We start from the raw sequence: 18758 nt of genomic DNA, 5'->3' as shown, positions 1-18758 counted from the left end.
TAATCTTATTCTCACATATCTCTGATACTTGACAAAGTATATATACATTTATCTTCAGGTCTGTGTACACGAATATGATAATCTTATTAGGCGCAGACTGAAACCTGACTATAGAGTGGTACAAACAGGTGTAGATAAATGCAGACTGACTAATCGCAGGTGTGTACACTTGTTATAATACCTCGCGCGTTCAGGTATCAATGCGCGAGTGTGATCTGCGAGGAGAAAAGTTTCTACATTAGCAGTAAACTCATTGGCTCCGTTACATATGAATATGTGGATTGGCGGAAGCAGAATTTGGTCCGTCTCTAAGGCAGTGCCATCTCGTAGTGTGGAGACAGACGAGCGCTGCGCCTGCGCTATTGTGCTTAGCGGGGCGCGCTCTAGTGGGAAACTTGTGTACGCGCTGACTACACGGAACTATGTACACAACAGGGAGACTTCTGTAAGAAGAAATTCTGATATGTGTGTCCCAAATGGAACATGAAGAGACTTCCTTATAACAACTTCATGGTGCTCTGAAGCACTACTACCACCATCAACAGCAAATCAAACCTGAAGTCTCAAAATAGAGGTACACATGTAGACCATTATGTGCATACTCTCATGGCGTGATTATTGTATGCAGTCGTGAGACATGAAATTAGTGGGTAGCTCTCTACCTTCATGGTACTCTCCAGAGCTACTTCGACCACCAGCAAAAAATCCAGCCTGAAATCCCAGAACAGTGGTCTACAGATGAAACTTGGTGGGCGTCCTCTGGTTGCTCGATTTGCGACCTCACAGATCAGTGGGTGGCGGCTCACCTTGATGATGCTCTCCAGGACCCTGAGGCTGGCCAGCTCTGCGAGGCTGGGAGACCGCAGGTAGTCGCCGCCCTCGCCGAAGACGTCCTTCAGCTCCCGTCGGGCCGCGTCCTGCCAGTCTGGGTGGAGCGCGAGCAGCGCCAGCGTGTAACTCATCAACATAGCCGTCGTGTCGGTGGCGGTCACTGCCATCGTCATCAGCTGCAAAAGCGTCGCAGTTACATTGGCTCGGAGGCACAGTTCACTTTGTACATAGACCACAGTCAATCCTCTTGGGCACTAAAATACAGACTGCAACACCATTCCAAAGCCAGCCGGGAACAAGGAGAGAAAAACTGTTAAAACTATTATACAAGGAGTGATAGCAGTTCAGAAATGTTTCCTTATTTTACTTTTGTAGTATATTGCATTGAATACACGCTTAAAGTTGCAAGTGACACAAACAGTGTGACATCTAGCACACAGAACTGCCAACTCTGGCAACAACAGTGGCCCTGAATGACATTATCAAAAAATGGTTCAAATGGCTCTGAGCACTATGGGACTTAACATCTCTGGTCATCAGTCCCCTTGAACTTAGAACTACTTAAATCTAACTAACCTAAGGACATCACATAACACCCAGTCATCACGAGGCAGAGAAAATCCCTGACCCCGCCGGGAATATGACATTTTCACTTTGCAGCGGAGTGTGCGCTGATATGAAACTTCCTGGCAGATTCAAACTCTGTATCGCACCGAGACTCGAACTCGGGACCTTCGCCTTTCGCGGGAAGGTGCTCTACCGACTGAGCTACCCAAGCACGACTCACGACGCGTCCTCAGGAAGGTAGGAGGCACTGGCGGAAGTAAAGCTGTGAGAACAGGTCGTGAGTCGTGCTTGGGTAGCTCAGTCGGTAGAGCACTTGCTCGCGAAAGGCAAAAGTCCCGAGTTCGAGTCTCGGTCCAGCACACAATGTGCCAGGACGTTTTCACAACAGTGGCCCCAACTGGGCTTGTGATCGAGTGGAAGTAGCCGCGTGCGTCCGCCACTCACTGTCGCCTGCCTTCCCATTGTCCTCACAGCAAAGGGGATAGTGTGGTGGCGTAAAGCCCCTGATCACGAGGCGCGGGATTAGCCGAGCGGTTTGAGGCGCTGCAGTCATGGACTGTGCGGCTCGTCCCGGTGGAGGTTCGAGTCCTCCCTCTGGCATGGGTGTGTGTGTTTGTCCTTAGGATAATTTAGATTAAGTAGTGTGTAAGCTTAGGGAATGATGACCTTAGCAGTTAAGTCCCATAGGATTTCTGCACTGATATCCGGGCTCAAATTCCAAACGTCTCGACAGAACTGGGAACATCTGACACTGGTGATGTGAACCGTCCATCGGATGGGGACATTAAGCTCACGAAGGGACTGTACGAACTTCCCCTTAACGATTTGATTCATACTGACAGGATGTGTATGGCACAAATAGGACGTCAACGTGTGCAAATAGGGAGACGCAACTCTCGACCGTTTAAGTGAGATTTTAAAATTGTAGGCGACCTTATACAGAGAGGTTCACAATTTATGTTCCTCACTTCTAGACGTTGCAGAGGGCCAGTCCAGACTCCATTCAAAAAGGTTTCAAACAGGACAATTTTCTCTACTTAGGAAGCATACTGTCATCTAACTGCTCATCTGGAAAAGATGTGGAGAATAGATTACGTGCTGCCCAAGTAGCATTTGGACGTCTTACAAAACGTGTCTTCCTGAATAAAGACCTAACACTGTACACCAAACTGGTGGTGTAAAAACCTATAGTCATTTCCACCCTGCTATATGGTTGCGAAACCTGGACGTCATATTACTGTGATCTGAATAAACTAGAACGCTTCAACCAACAGAAGCTAAGATATATCATGAACTTGAAATGGGATGACTTCCAACGCGGCTGTTTTTGAGAAAGCAAAAATGTATGGCACGGAAGCTCTTATCATTGGGCGTCAACAGATGGGTCAGACATGTCCAGCGGATGAAAAATGACAGACTTCCACGCCAAATGCTGTACAGCGAAGTGAGCACAACTAATTGCCCCTCTGAAACGTTATAAGGATCAGTACAAGAAAAATCTGAAAAACGTGAACATCGATCCGAATAACTGGTCCACAATAGCAGAAGATCGAAGTCGCTGGTTCTCAGTTACCTCAAATGTTTTTCAAAACATTGAGCTGGAACGTCGAAGAATGGAGAACGACAAACGCCAGAGACGTAAACTCCTCCAGGCTCAGCCACGTCTTCCATATTCCATCACCTGAAATGTCTGTGGCCACCTGTTCCACGCTAGGATTGGATTGCTAAGCCATCAACGACACTTCCAAGCCTGAACCGTCACAAAGGAAATCTCAGGAGAGAAATGAAGACTCGGATACGAGTCTCAGCCGACGATCACGAGATGGCCGCAGTAGATCAAGTTTGACATAGGAACGAATGTCCATAAATGGTTCGTTTCTATGTCACAAGGAAAACAATATGTACAGATTTCACTCGTATTTACTGTGATATTATAACAGCTGTTCGATATGACGACTACCAAGTTTGGTGCGCACAGTGTATCTGCGCAGTGAGTTTGCATAAACTGTGTCCAACATGCGTGGTGTGAGGTTGATCACTCCTTCCGCAGCCACGATCTGTGGAACCAGATCTTCCTTCGACTGGACAGCGGTCTCGTAGACAGGACTCTTCATGTGACCCTACAAGAACAACTCCGAAGGGGTTAAATCTGGGGACCGCGGTTGTCGAGCATGTGATCCACCTCGACCGATTCACCTGTCCCAGTAAACTGCTCTCACGTGATTTGGGGCGCGAACTACAAAATGAATTGCCACGCCATCGGGCTGGAACCACAATTCGTGCCGAATGTCCAGTGGCGCATCTTCCTTAAACTCCGCTATCAGTTGTTGTAGGAATATCGGGAACCTGACACCGTTAGGTGGAAAACAAGGATATACGGGACAGTCACACGACCTTCGCGGATATGAGTAGCTGAACGTTGGTAACGAAGGTATGCTGAAATCTTCGTCTACAAGTGCCTTTGGGGTTTTCTTCATCTCGAATGTGGTTGTTTTACAGCATTCAAAAGACCTTTCCTCCTGAAGTGCGCTTCGTCGGTGAACAAAATTCGCCTTGGAAACTGAGGTAAATCCACACAATGGCGTGAAAACCAAGTATAGAAATAGACAAATGGCACGAAATCCGCTGGGAGCATAGTGTGTGCTTTCTGAAGGTATACGGGTGGTGTTGGTGTCCGTGCAGAACAGACAGACGAGTGAGAGACATCCAAGTCACGTGCAGTGGCTCGAGTACTCATCGATGGGTCCTCTTCAACTTTACGAAGCACCTCCTCTTCCAGTAAGACATTGCGCCGCCATCTTGTAACACGCCAGTTTGCTCTGTCTCTTGTGAACTTTCGCGCAGCAAGTGTTCTTCTGTGGCAAACAAGGCGTGTGATGGAGTGTCACGATTCGAAAAGTACACGTGGCTCGGACGTGGAGCCACTCTTCCACTACTGCGAGCGTCTCTATAAATTAACACCGTATCCGTGCACTCTGCGAACGTGTGCTCGGTCATCCTCTCACTACAGTACTACTGTAGTCACCGGGATGTGAACCGACGCATCACCAGGAAGCGTGAACACAAGGCAGGTGGAAACAGAGGACATCAGGTGACATGTCATCTTCGTTCCATTCGTGATTGTGGGTAATCTACCATGACAGGCGAGCTGTGTAAGAAATATTTAGCGCCCGTCTGAGTAGCTCTTTTCTCCTTGTAACATGGAGACTAACCGTTATGAACGTGGGTTCATGTGTGGAACATGATCTACTGAGCCCCCTCCAGAAGTCCGTAACACGAATTGCGAAACACGCTGCATAACTTGTACGGTCACTACCCCCCCCCCCCTCCCCTCCCTCCCCCCCTTCTCCCAAGAGTTCGCAGCCGAGCGAGATAAATGTTAGCTCTGTAGTTGCATTTCACAGCTGTTGCAAGTTGGCGTTCTATGTAAATAGAAGGTGGAAGCGGGAGGACGGAAGGGAAAGGGGTTAGAAGCCTTTAAACAGTACTTCTACACAACGGCAATAAGTATGCTTCTATACCAATTCAGTAGCAGGATCGTCGAATGCTAGCGACCGTACACTGAAAATGAGCACCTCCATAATTTTCAAACTGCATTTTTTCGGAAACGGTTCAGTTTTGCGTTTTCCTGTTTACATCTGTTGAAGTCCAAATCGTCTTCCACGTCACCTTTCACCACGAATAAAATCGATGAGGGGAAATTCGCATGGTTCCCTTGTCAGGGGCCCTCTTACTGCTGTATGGGAGGAGTACACTACGTGTTTGCTGGCACTGAATTTCACGTTCCCAGGTCTCTCATGCAACACAAACACGACACCACACGAAAAAGGGGTGCCAGGGCACGTGGAGGATAGGAAAAACCTTAAGAATCTGATGGATGAACTTGCCATTCAGTCGCGCATACGACTTTATTGGTCGACCAGAAGTGAGTTTGGATGATACATGTATTTGCGTCAAATCCATATTGCTTCAATTTTATTTCAGATAACAATAATGGCTAGCAAATGGTAACTTGATAGCGTCAAGGCGATGCTTGACCATGCGTTCTCACAGGGTAGGAGATCGGGAGAACGTGCTGGTCTTGGAGAAAGTAGAACATCTTCTGTACTCAGGTCCTGACAGCAGCGCCAGAGTGTTGTCCACCGTTATCTTGTTTAACGTCAGAGATCTGAAACAAAGTGGACAGCCACAAGCCTTGTTTTTGGGTCATCAGCCTTCTGGTTGGTTCGATGAGATCCGTCAAGAATTTATCTCTTGTGCCAACCCCTCCATCTCAGTGTCGCAATTGTACGTTAAGCGCCGGCCGTTGTGGCCGAGCGGTTCTAGGCGCTACACTCTGGAACCATGCGACCGCTACGGTCGCAGGTTCGAATCCTGCCTTGGGCATGGATGTGTTGTCCTTAGGTTAGTTAGCTTTAAGTATTTCTAACTTATAGTGGACTGATGGCCTCAGCAGTTAAGTCCCATAGTGCTCAGTGCCATTTGAACCATTTTTGTACCTTAATCCCTCAAAAATTTGTAGCGTGTATTCCAATTTTTGTCTTGCCCTACAGCTTTTACCCTCTACAGCTGCCTTTAGTACCATGTTTGTTATTCGTATATTCTATCATCCTGTCCTTGTTCTTTGCGTTTGCCACATATTTCTTTCCTGCACAGAACTTCCTCATCCCATGTTGTATACAGTTCAATCACATTAATGTGCCCACAGCCTATGTCCGACTCCGACGTGCAATAACCACTGACGGACGGCGAAGTGGATGGTCTATAAAGTGGGCGGGAGCGGAAAACAGCGCAATCGTCATGCGTAAGCGAAGCGACGTTCAAATGGCCATGGTCGTGGGATTTAGGATCAAGGGTGGAAGGATGGAAGCATTTCTGAAATGATTAAGTTTGTAAACTGTTCACGTGGTAATGTTTGGTTTGTAGGGCGCCATCAGAGCCTGTACGAAATCTCAATTTGTACTTAGTCCAATTTTTACGGAATCCTATTTAGCCACTGTCACGAATGATGATGAAGACGAAGATGATGATGAAATGTTCAGTACAACACAAACACCCAGTTCCCGGGCACAGAAAATCTCCAACCAGACCAGGAATCGGACCCGAGACCCTGTGATCCACAGACAGCACTGTACCACGAGCTGTGGACAACTGTTCACGTACGCCTTGGTTAATGTATACCTTGCATGGCGAAATGGAGCTATCCAAAACTGGGGACGAGGTAACTGTGGAACACCACGGGCCATAGATGACAGGGGTGAGGGACGGCTGCAGAGATACGTGCAGCCGAATGGACTTTCAACCATCAAGCAACTTACTGCCCAGGGGGCCACCAACGGTGTCTCCTCAACGACCTTTCACCGGATGCTGCTGCGTATCGGTCTCGTCACCAGATGCCTGGTTCACGCCGTCGTGCTGGCTGCTGTTTCCCTTCAACGAAGGCTGGAATTTGCATGACAGTAGTGCAACTGTGCGTCCACCGAGTAGCCACAGACACCTTTCCACATGGATGACAGTTTTCTGCTCCGTCTGACAGATGGCCGTTGGCGTGAAGACATCTGACGTCTGAAAGTGAACAAGGGAGGAGTGTTATGGCCTGGGGAATTCTTTCCTGCCATTCCCTGGGTGACCACGGCAATCTGGAAGGCACAGAGGATCAACAAAAATATGAATCTATCCTTGCGGGCGCTGTGAACCTCTACATGCAGTCCGTTTCCCCACAACACGTTGGCATCTACCAGCAGGACAATGCAACGTGCCACACAGCTCGCAGTGTACGTGATCGCTTCAGACAACACGAGAGTGATTTTACCGGTCTTCCCTGGCCACAACATTCCCTGTATTTAAACCCAGCAGAGAATCGGTGGCACCTCGTGAATGGCTCCACAGCCCTGTCGGTATCTTCCTGGACCTCTTTCACTGTCTTGCTATACCACTGTGCTACAAAATCCTGGCTACTAAAGCTTTTGACACATGCTCAAAAAATGGCCCTGAGCACTATGGGACTTAACTGCTGTGGTCATCAGTCCCCTAGAACTTAGAACTACTTAAATCTAACTAATCTAAGGACATCACACACATCCATGATCGAGGCAGGATTCGAACCTGCGACCGTAGCGGTCGCGCTGTTCCAAACTGTAGCGCTTAGAACCGCTCGGCCACACCGGCCGGCTGACAGGTGCTCGTATTAACGTGACTGGACTGTGTATACAGGGTGTTACAAAAAGGTACGGCCAAAGTTTCAGGAAACATTCATCACACACAAATAAAGAAAAGATGTTATGTGGACATGTGTCCAGAAACGCTTAATTTCTATGTTAGAGCTCATTTTAGTTTCGTCAGTATGTACTGTACTTCCTCGATTCACCGCCAGGTGGCCCAATTGAAGGAAGGTAATGTTGACTTCGGTGCTTGTGTTGACATGCAACTCATTGCTCTACAGTACTAGCATCAAGCACATCAGTACGTAGCATCAACAGATTAGTGTTCATCACGAACGTGGTTTTGCAGTCAGTGCAATGTCTACAAATGCGGAGTTGGCAGATGCCCGTTTGATGTATGGATTAGCACGGGGCAATACCCGTGTACGTGGTACGTATGTATGGAGAGAGATTTCCCTTTAGGAAGATGTTCGAAGCAATTGATCGGCGTTTTAGGGAGCACGGAACATTCCAGCCTATTACTCGCGACTGGGGATGACTTAGAACGACGAGGACACCTGCAATGGACGAGCCAATTCTTCGTGCAGTTGACGATAACCGTAACACCAGCGTCAGAGGAGCTGTTGCTGTTCAAGGTAGTGTCGACATCGTCACTGTATGGAGAGTGCTACAAGAGAACCATTTGTTTCCGTACCATGTACAGCGTGTGCAGGCACTATCAATAGCTGATTGGCCTCAACGGGTACACTTCTGCGAATGGCTCATCCAACAATGTGTCAATCCTCCTTTCAGTGCAATGTTGTCTTTACGGATGAGGCTTCATTCCAACGTGATCAAATTGTAAATTTCACAATCAACATGTTTGGGATGACGAGAATCCACACGCAATTGTGCAATCACGTCATCAACACAGATTTTCTGTGAACGTTTGGGCAGGCATTGTTGGTGATGTCTTAATTGGGCCCCATGTTCTTCGACCTACGCTCAATGGAGCACGTTACCATGATTTTATACGGGATACTCTACCTGTGCTACTAGAACATGTGCCTTTACAAGTACGACACAACATGTGGTTCATGCACGATGGAGCTCCTACACAATTCACTCGAAGTGTTCGTACGCTTCTCAACAACAGATTCGGTGACCGATGGATTGGTAGAGGCGGACCAATTCCGTGGCCTCCACACTCTCCTGACCTCAACCCCCTTGACTTTCTTTTATGGGGGCATTTGAAAGCTCTTGTCTACGCAACCCCGGTACCAAATGTAGAGACTCTTCGTGCTCGTATTGTGGACGGCTGTGATACAATACGCCATTCTCCAGGGCTGCATCAGCGCATCAGGGATTCCATGCGAGAGAGGGTGGATGCATGTATCCTCGCTAACGGAGGACATTTTGAACAATTCATGTAACAAAGTGAAGTGACGCTGGTACGTTCTGTTGCTGTGTGTTTCCATTCCATCATTTATGTGATTTGAAGAGAGGTAATAAAATGAGCTCTAACATGGAAAGTAAGCATTTCCGGACACATGTCCAAGCAATGACCGCCACCCAGGGTGATGGAAGCAGAACAGAAACACCGACATCGATGGAGAGAACCACGGGGAAGCGTCGCGTCAGAAGGAACAGCAGAGAGAAGGCAGCACACATTACTTACTGAGGGGTCATTTAAGTTCGGGCGTGCGACCACGGAAACCCTGTTTCGGCCCCCGGTATTTCGGGTACAACAGTCGCTCCGTCGTTTTAAACCGGCGCACCACGCCGCAGCGCGTGCCGCACCACGCACACTAACGCCAGCGAGTTCGTACTGCACCGGCGTAGACGCAGCGCCGCGCCACTGCTCATTCACTGGGCTGTAAGAGCCGGGTGTACCTTAGGCCTTTTGGCCCCAGACGTTCCTGCGTCATACCACAGCCTTCTTTCTTTTTGCTACTTCTAAACAGAGAGCTCTAGTGATGTACTACAGAAATCACACGAATACAGTGCATTATAGAAGTCACACATAGCGTTCAAAGCAACAGTCGGCGAGGAAATTAAGCTTCCTGTTGTAGGAAATCATGTTGTTGTTGTCGTGGTCTTCAGTCCTGAGACTGGTTTGATGCAGCTCTCCATGCTACTCTATCCTGTGCAAGCTTCTTCATCTCCCAGTACCTACTGCAGCTTACATCCTTCTGAATCTGCTTGGTGTATTCATCTCTTGGTCTAGCTCTACGATTTTTACCTTCCACGCTGCCCTGCAGTGCTAAATTTGTGATCCCTTGATGCCTCAGGACATGTCCTACCAACCGATCCCTTCTTCTGGTCAAGTTGTGCCACAAACTTCTCTTCTCCCCAATCCTATTCAATACTTCATCATTAGTTATGTGATTTACCCATCTAATCTTCAGCATTCTTCTGTAGCACCACATTTCGAAGGCTTCTATTCTCTTCTTGTCTAAACTATTTATCGTCCATGTTTCACTTCCATACATGGCTACACTCCATACAAATGCTTTCAGAAACGACTTCCGGACATTTAAATCTATATTCTGCAGAAACGCTTTTCTTGCCATTGCCAGTCTACATTTTATATCCTCTCTACTTCGACCATCATCAGTTATTTTGCTCCCCAAATAGCAAAACTCCTTTACTACTTTAAGTGTCTCATTTCCTAATCTAACTCCCTCAGCATCACTCGACTTAATTCGACTACATTCCATTATCCTCGTTTTACTTTTGTTGATATTCATCTTATATCCTCCTTTCAAAGCACTCTTCATTCCGTTCAACTGCTCTTCCAAGTCCTTTGCTGTCTCTGATAAAATTACCGAGCGAGGTGGCGCAGTGGTTAGACACTGAACTCGCATTCGGGAGGACGACGGTTCAATCCCGCATCCGGCCATCCTGATTTAGGTTTTCCGTGATTTCCCTAAATCACTCCAGGCAAATGCCGGGATGGTTCCTCTGAAAGGGCACGGACGACTTGTAGTCAACGAGTATTTTACCGAGTTTGAGAGAATCTATTCTCCCGATGGGAAGAACGAGCTGGAGGATCAAAGGACCAAGTGCATATCCCTCAAGCGAGACGATGTGCAGAAGTAAAGTGAGTTGTCTAAGAAAGAAACATTTTTTCTTGCTTTTTTACCAGACTTATCAAACCACCCTCGTACGAGGGTTGCCCAGAAAGTAATGTACCGCACTTTTTTCTTCAACAATCCTTTATTGAACCTAATTAAAGAATAATGTGTTATCCACACACCCTATTTTTCCACGTCGTCTCCATCCCCTTCTGTGGCCTTCCTCCAGCGTGAAACAAGGGCGTGTATACCCTGTTGATACAAATTCTTGTCCTGGTGGCGAAGTCAGTTCGTCACTGTGTGAATCACCTCCTCATCGTCCTGAGAATGCCTTCCACGAATGGCGTCCTCTGATGGCGAATGACACCATCAGCTCGCTGCAACATGTTACGTGCGACAGTTGTGCATGGTCTCCCCGACCTGTGAAGATCGTGGAGCTCTGCCGAACCGCCTTCTGATGACCACACCATCTGTGCCCAGCGACTAACTGTACTTCTGTCGACAGCAGATGCTCCACAGACTTTGCATAAGCGTTTGTGACTTTTCCCCACAGTTCGTTTCTCTGTAGTGAGAAATTCAATGACGCTACGTTCAAAAAAATGGCTGTGAGCACTATGGGACTTAACATCTATGGTCATCAGTCCCCTAGAACTTAGACCTACTTAAACCTAACTAACCTAAGGACATCACACAACACCCAGCCATCATGAGGCAGAGAAATTCCCTGACCCCATCGAGAATAGAACCCGGGAACCCAGGCGTGGAAAACGAGAACGCTACCGCACGACCACGAGATGCGGGCACGGTACGTTCCTTGTAACGTACATCGCCTACAGACACCATCTTGAAACTGTCCTGCAGCTACGCCATCTGTCGGAAGTGACAGAAACTTGGTGCGCTCATTCAGGAGACTTCTGATAATACATACGTAATGTTTCGCATTCGTAGCACTGTTTTCGGCCGAGGAAAAAAGAAAATGCGGTGCATTGGAAACCTTCGTATATTGTATAGTATGCTACCATAATGAAGATTAATTTTCTGTAAAACTATTCGTTTAGATTCCAAAGAGCAGCTACCCCCTCAAAGCAATTAAGTGTTTACTTTTTCGCAATTTATTCTTGTACCCGTTGCTAACTATAATAACAATATATATATACGGTTGAGGAAGCTGATACAGAGAGGTTCGCATCGAAAGGTTTTCTGCCACATGTGGAAAGTATGGCGTTAGAGAAAAAGTCGAATCTTCACCAAGAAATAGGTTGAAATGATTTATCGCCCTCCACCGAAGACAGCGGCCATTTTGAGGTGAGTCAAGTCAAGTTAAAGGTGGCTTGAGACTCCACAAGGTTGCTGTTTACAAGACGCAACGCGGGTGTGGTCTCTTAGGCGCTGTGTAGCCAAGAGCGCGAAGCACCCAGGAGGGGACGGAGAAACGAAGTGAGAGGGTAAGTTCTATGCCGTCATTTCGGTGGCTGCAGAATCAAGTCGAATTTACCAAGAACTTATTAGTACGGACACTATCACAATCGAATGCTCCACAAATCTGTATACCGCACCGTTCGACGAGACATCAAACGGAGACAAAGAGTCGAGCATTTGTCACACGCTTTCGGGTGCTGATAACGCCATCTCACACGTGTGCGCAGCATCTCCGTACCCTTCACAGCAATTACCGAGCACCTGCCGCTGTGCAACGTTCCATACATACCCTGGCAGGCCTGGTGACGGCACTAAGCACGGAGAACACCAGTGCAGCCTGGTGGCCGTTGCGGCAGTCACACAGAACTGCAACTCCAACCCTTTACACGGTTGGTGATGGTACGCACGTGTTCGGAATTAATTGACACCCGACTGTGTACTAACACAGTTTAACTTTTTGGAAGCAGCTGATAGTGTGACCACATACAGGGTGTTTCAAAAATGACCGGTATATTTGAAACCACAATACAAACTAAACGAGCAGCGATAGAAATACACCGTTTGTTGCAATATGCTTGGGACAACAGTACATTTTCAGGCAGACAAACTTTCGAAATTACAGTAGTTACAATTGTCAACAACAGATGGCGCTGCGGTCTGGGAAACTCTATAGTACGATATTTTCCACATATCCACCATGCGTAGCAATAATATGGCGTAGTCTCTGAATGAAATTACCCGAAACCTTTGACAACGTGTCTGGCGGAATGGCTTCACATGCAGATGAGATGTACTGCTTCAGCTGTTCAATTGTTTCTGGATTCTGGCGGTACACCTGGTCTTTCAAGTGTCCCCACAGAAAGAAGTCACAGAGGTTCATGTCTGGCGAATAGGGAGGCCAATCCACACCGCCTCCTGTATGTTTCGGGCAGCCCAAAGCAATCACACGATCATCGAAATATTCATTCAGGAAATTAAAGACGTCGGCCGTGCGATGTGGCTGGGCACCATCTTGCATAAACCACAAGGTGTTCGCAGTGTCGTCTAAGGCAGTTTGTACCGCCACAAATTCACGAAGAATGTCCAGATAGCGTGATGCAGTAATCTTTTCGGATCTGAAAAATGGGCCAATGATTCCTTTGGAAGAAATGGCGGCCCAGACCAGAACTTTTTGAGGATGCAAGGCCGATGGGACTGCAACATGGGGCTTTTCGGTTCCCCTTATGCGCCAGTTCTGTTTCTTGACGAAGCCGTCCAGGTAAAAATAAGCTTCGTCAGTAAACCATATGCTGCCCACATGCATATCGCCGTAATCAATCCTGTGCACTATATCGTTAGCGAATGTCTCTCGTGCAGCAATGGTAGCGGCGCTGAGGGGTTGCCGCGTTTCAATTTTGTATGGATAGAGGTGTAAACTCTGGCGCATGAGACGATACGTGGACGTTGGCGTCATTTGGACCGCAGCTGCAACACGGCGAACGGAAACCCGAGGCCGCTGTTGGATCACCTGCTGCTCTAGCTGCGCGATGCCCTCAGTGGTTGCCGTACGCGATCGCCCTACCTTTCCAGCACGTTCATCCGTCACGTTCCCAGTCTGTTGAAATTTTTCAAACAGATCCTTTATTGTATCGCTTTTCGGTCCTTTGGTTACATTAAACCTCCGTTGAAAACTTCGTCTTGTTGCAACAACACTGTGTTCTAGGCGGTGGAATTCCAACACCAGAAAAATCCTCTGTTCTAAGGAATAAACCATGTTCTCCACAGCACACTTGCATGTTGTGAACAGCACACGCTTACAGCAGAATGACGGCGTACAGAATGGCGCACTTACAGACTCCGTTGTCGTCTGTATCTTTCACATCACTTGCAGCGCCATCTGTTGTTGAAAATTGTAACTGCTGTAATTTCGAAAGTTTGTCCGACTGAAAATGTACTGTTGTCCCAAGCATATTGCAACAAACGGTGTATTTCTATCGCTGCTCGTTTAGTTTTTATTGCCGTTTCAAATATACCGGTCATTTTTGAAACACCCTGTACATATTAGGTTGGTGCATAAGTTCTTAGAGTTTTTGGATAAGTTTATCAACAAATACACATAACAGAGACTTTAGTCATCAATAATATATACTCCTTCACTATTTACAACGGTCTGCCAACGCTGCGGTAGCTTTTAAATTCTGTGACTGTAAATAACAAAAGAAAATGAAACAGAAGAAAAAATGTGCCAGAGGAGGAATAGAGTCCGAGCCCTAAACACCTACGCCAGACGGCGGCTCGGCAATGGACTAACATTTTATACTTATAAGGCACCTAAGGAACTTTGGATCCTTATTTCTCGGGATTTTCCGAGCAGTGCGTCCTAATATGTTAACCACGTGAGGTGTTAGGGATCCTCTTTCACCACACTAAATTTCGGACAAGTCCCCGACCCCACGCTCGTGCCGTCTCCTTGTTAGAGAGTGAGCTGCCTATACACGCGATTTTCAAATCTTCTCCACTTCTTGAAAATCTGGCACGGTGGTGGAATGACCACGGTTCACCACATTTGCCAGTCCTCGAGTGCAATAACGTGGATGATTGTGGATTAATGCGTTTAAACGATCTTCATCAAACCGTGTAGGTGTTCCTGAGCCTGCAGAGCCACTAAGGTTAAAGTGATCCTGCTGAAAATGGGAAAACCATTACCTTGTAGTGCTCTGTCCAGTGGCATTATACCGGTACAAGGCGCAAAAGTTAATTGCTGCCGCCGTTGCTGTCGCCCACCTTATTAAACTCGAACGTAAGAATTTGTCGGAAATGTCCGTCCGCTTGGCACTGCATCTGCCCGAGTCCGCTGCTCCGCTCACTAACTCCAAATGCCGAAATGACAATATGTAAACTCAAATAGCAACAGTGAACTACAAATAAAAAAAGACCGAGCGATAAATAAACCCGTAGCAGGCGGAATACCAACATGCAAAACGGAAACGCTACGAAGTCCTGCACAAACCTAACGCATCTTTGATTAAAAGAAAACAAAACCATGGCTAATTGCGATCAGTAGGAGGAAGCAGGTACAAGATAAAAATGAGTATTGTATAAGGAAAGAGTAGATCCCAAAGCAAATTTAAATGTGTAAAAGTGGAAATAACTGGAAAACATGGCTGACTGGAATCGTAAGGGGGAAGAAGGCAGAGAGTAATAATCAGGATGAAGTGAAGGAAAAGAAGTGAAATACAGGGTTATTTCAAAACTTCGTATTTGTTCAAGTACAAATCCAAAATGAACAAGCTTTATACCAATGAAAAGAGGAAGTTTCAAAATTTTTTTGATAATGTTTGATGTCAATTTAATAAATTCAACAATTTGTAATAATTTGTAATTAATTAGTTTTCGATAATGAAGTCCTGGGAATCTTCCATAACTTGAGGGAACAGCCATTATTCCAACATGTCCAGTTATGCGATTCCCGTTATAGTTCTTTCCGCAAAGGACAATGGTCTGTAAATCTTTTTACTGGAAACGGCACAGAACACATTGATCCTCCTTGAGCCTCTTTCGTGTTGCAGTGGAGAATGTCGATTTTACAAACCCCAAATGCGAACATTGTGTCTGTTGACTTTTCAATTATGGTGGCAAGTCGCTTCATGGCTAAAAGTTACACGCTGTAGAAATGCGTCATTCTTGTTCATTGCTAGGAAAATGGCGTTTAAACCCTTTTACGGGAAATGGCATAGAACACGTTGATCCTCGTTGAGCCTCTTTCGTGTTGCAGCGGAGAATTTCGATTTTCCAAACCCCATATGCGAACGTTGTGTCTGTTGACTTTTTCATTATGGTGGAACGTCGCTTCATGGCTAAAAATTACACGCACTATGGGACTTAACATCTGTGGTCATCAGTCCCCTAGAACTACTTAAACCTAACTAACCTAAGGACATCACACACATCCATGCCCGAGGCAGGATTCGAACCTGCGACCGTAGCTGTCACGCGGTTCCGGACTGAGCGCCTTAACCGCGAGACCACCGCGGCCGGCTATAAAGCTTGTTCATTTTGGATTTGTGCTTGAATATATACGAATTTTTGAAAATGAGTCCATAATTTAGACTAACCCTGTAGTAATAAGAATAATAATAAAGAACTGTGTGGCATCGCAACTAGTGCGCGATCGCCCATTTGTCTATTAAAAGCTTTACTTCAGAATGTATGTGGGCTGCAATGTAAGCCAGTAGAGTATTATTATACGGCCAGTAACGGACGAGTTGTGTCCTGCAGATTGACGTCACGACCATCTGTTGCAGCTGCACGTGTGAAAGCAGTGGAGTAGAGCTGGCAGGCCACTTACATTATTCGAAACTAGAAATATTAATAACTAATAAAGGAATAACCTGAGGAACGTCATATTTGATGTACAACCTTCTGTTGTGAAAACAAACGATATGTCAAAGTCTGAGATCAAAAATAGTTGTATTTTGGAAGTTAGTAAAATTAAAAAAAAAGAAACGTAATTTTCCGACAGTCAAGAATTTAAATAAATACAGTGATGCAATAGTTCACCTTCAGTGACTATGTACGATGAACTGATAACACTTTCAGTGTTCATATACAAATTTGGAAAGTTTTTAGTTTCAGAAAACCTCTGTGACTTTTCTGCAATAATAATTTCAAGAATTCTAAGTAAATATGTGTATTGTGTGTTAGGGTGCGCGTGAATGAGAATGCATGCGTGAGAGTATGTGGGACGTTCGGCATTATTAAAAATCATTCATGTAATTATCTACAGGAACTGGCAAGTGTTCCAACTCTGTAACGTGGGAACGAATCCACTAGTGGTTCCCCAACTAGTGAATGTCGGATGTCCAAGTAAGTATGCTTACGTATAAGACAGCCAGAACATTCACGACTACATAATAAATTTCCAGATGTAGAGTAAAGCTTACAGTTAATTTTGTTTTGTTCATTTAATTAGAGAGTTTTGTGTTACTTAATTTGATGACGTCAATGAGCCTAGAGAAGTGGTTGGTGCTTGCTAGATTTTGGCGCGAGTCGCGCCCTAGAAGTGAGTTCTCATTGGTCGTAAGTGCTGACAGCCAATGAGAAGCGAGACGGTTGGCCGCCCAGCGAGGAGATATGGTTTTGAGTGAGGGAGAGTGAGAGCGGAGTCGCGAGCTAGCTTTGATTGGAGGCGGTTATGCTGGATGTGACTTCTCGCATTATGTGTAAGATGAAGTCTTGGGACAACTTCCGCGTTATGGTCCAGTGTTAATGGTATCTGGTAGTGACCAGAAACTGTTTATGAAAACTTTGGAGTGTTGTGATAATTCGATCCGACGAAAATCGCGAGTGAACTTTGAATTATATAGCGTGGCGGTGCTGAGTATATTCTTACTGAGCATTTTGTGGCGAGCATAAATTTTTACTAAAGACAACCACTGAATATCGTGTGCAGAAGTATTTGGCCGATCATTGACTGTGTTACAAGTAATTGGTTCCGGAATTTGGGAAGGTAAAAGTTCTGGCTGTTTTAGGTATGGCGATAACAGTGAGCAGAAGATTTAGTAATTTTCGTAAATGTGGGCTGATGATCTTGCTTAACGGCAATAAAGATCTATTGAAGGTTTAAATTTGAACTTCATGTTTAAAGTGCGAGCGACATCCCCTTTCCGAATCATTTCTTTAAAGTACGTAGACAATTTTCGGCAAATTTTACTTATAGCGGCCTCCGGCGTGTAGCAATGAGGTTACAGTTTCCTCAACAGAAGATCTACCGCTGTAAAGAGCTAGGTGAACAAAAATTATAAAAGAAATTGCATTGCAGCAGCAATTGGTGCATCGCAAGCATATATATATATATATATATATATATATATATATATATATATATATATATATATATATATATATCCGCGCAAGTGGAGGAAAAAAAGCAGGGAAAAACAGTCAGGTTAGAGAAGAAGACGAGGAAGAAGTCGACAAAATAGAAGAAAACAAATGGGAGAATAAATCAGACTGCGTGGGGAAGGAAGAGGACGACAAGAAAGAGGATGAAGTGAAGAAGGAGAAGTGAGTGGAGGATAAGAATTGTGAGCTGTGATTAGAGAGTAATTAGGAGAACAGCGCGGCACCAGCGCAGCCGCCTACGCCTTACCTCGTCCTGGACCTCCGAGAGTGGGATGGCGGTCTGCCCACCAGGTTTCACCAGCGTCTCGAGCAGACGCCGCCGCATCTTGGCTGGTCCCTCCTCTGTGGCCGCCGACCTCAGGGCGATGACCTCGTCTACACTCTTCCGCAGGTGCGCATAGTACATTAAGATGGCGCGGCCCTCTGAACTCAGCCGCAGCAGCGACAAGCTCCGCCGCCACGGTCGCACCATCATCGTCTGTGAACAGCACCGGCATTTGTCAAACATGGCCTCCGTTTGGGTACTCTCTGGAGACCCTTGCAAGACTGGTCCCCACTAATCAGACAAGTCACGATAGCATTTCATGAGGAACAGATCTGCTCCAAATGTTTTTGACCAATACGTTACTTGGATAACCCAGGTTTCAGGATGTGAATCTCATCTTCAGGCGTCACAAAAAAAGGGAAACTGAAACGGATGTTATACAGGATGACTCTCTAAGATATGGAAATATATTAATATGCTATTCTACAAGTAAAACTAAAGAAAAAGTTCGTATAAACATAGGTCCGCAAATGCATAGTTACGGAGTTACGGCTAATAAAGGATTTTACCTGAAAT

General features: G+C 46.0%; 1 protein-coding gene across 2 annotated transcripts in view; it reads right to left on the bottom strand.

Moving 5' to 3' along the window:
* The window catches only part of LOC126291890 (cytochrome P450 4g15-like), a 131725-nt gene that overhangs the window by 27422 nt on the left and 85545 nt on the right, over positions 1 to 18758 (bottom strand). For both annotated transcript variants that reach the window (XM_049985618.1, XM_049985619.1), the window contains 2 exons: positions 18165 to 18395; positions 807 to 1007 (listed from right to left, as the gene is read on the bottom strand). In XM_049985618.1, coding sequence (XP_049841575.1) covers positions 807 to 1007; positions 18165 to 18395 — 432 coding nt within the window. The remainder of the gene's footprint in view (positions 1 to 806; positions 1008 to 18164; positions 18396 to 18758) is intronic.

The sequence above is a fragment of the Schistocerca gregaria genome, chromosome 9, assembly GCF_023897955.1.
Source record: "Schistocerca gregaria isolate iqSchGreg1 chromosome 9, iqSchGreg1.2, whole genome shotgun sequence".
Classification (NCBI taxonomy): Eukaryota; Metazoa; Arthropoda; class Insecta; order Orthoptera; family Acrididae; genus Schistocerca; species Schistocerca gregaria.
This window is presented reverse-complemented; position numbering and strand designations above follow the sequence as displayed.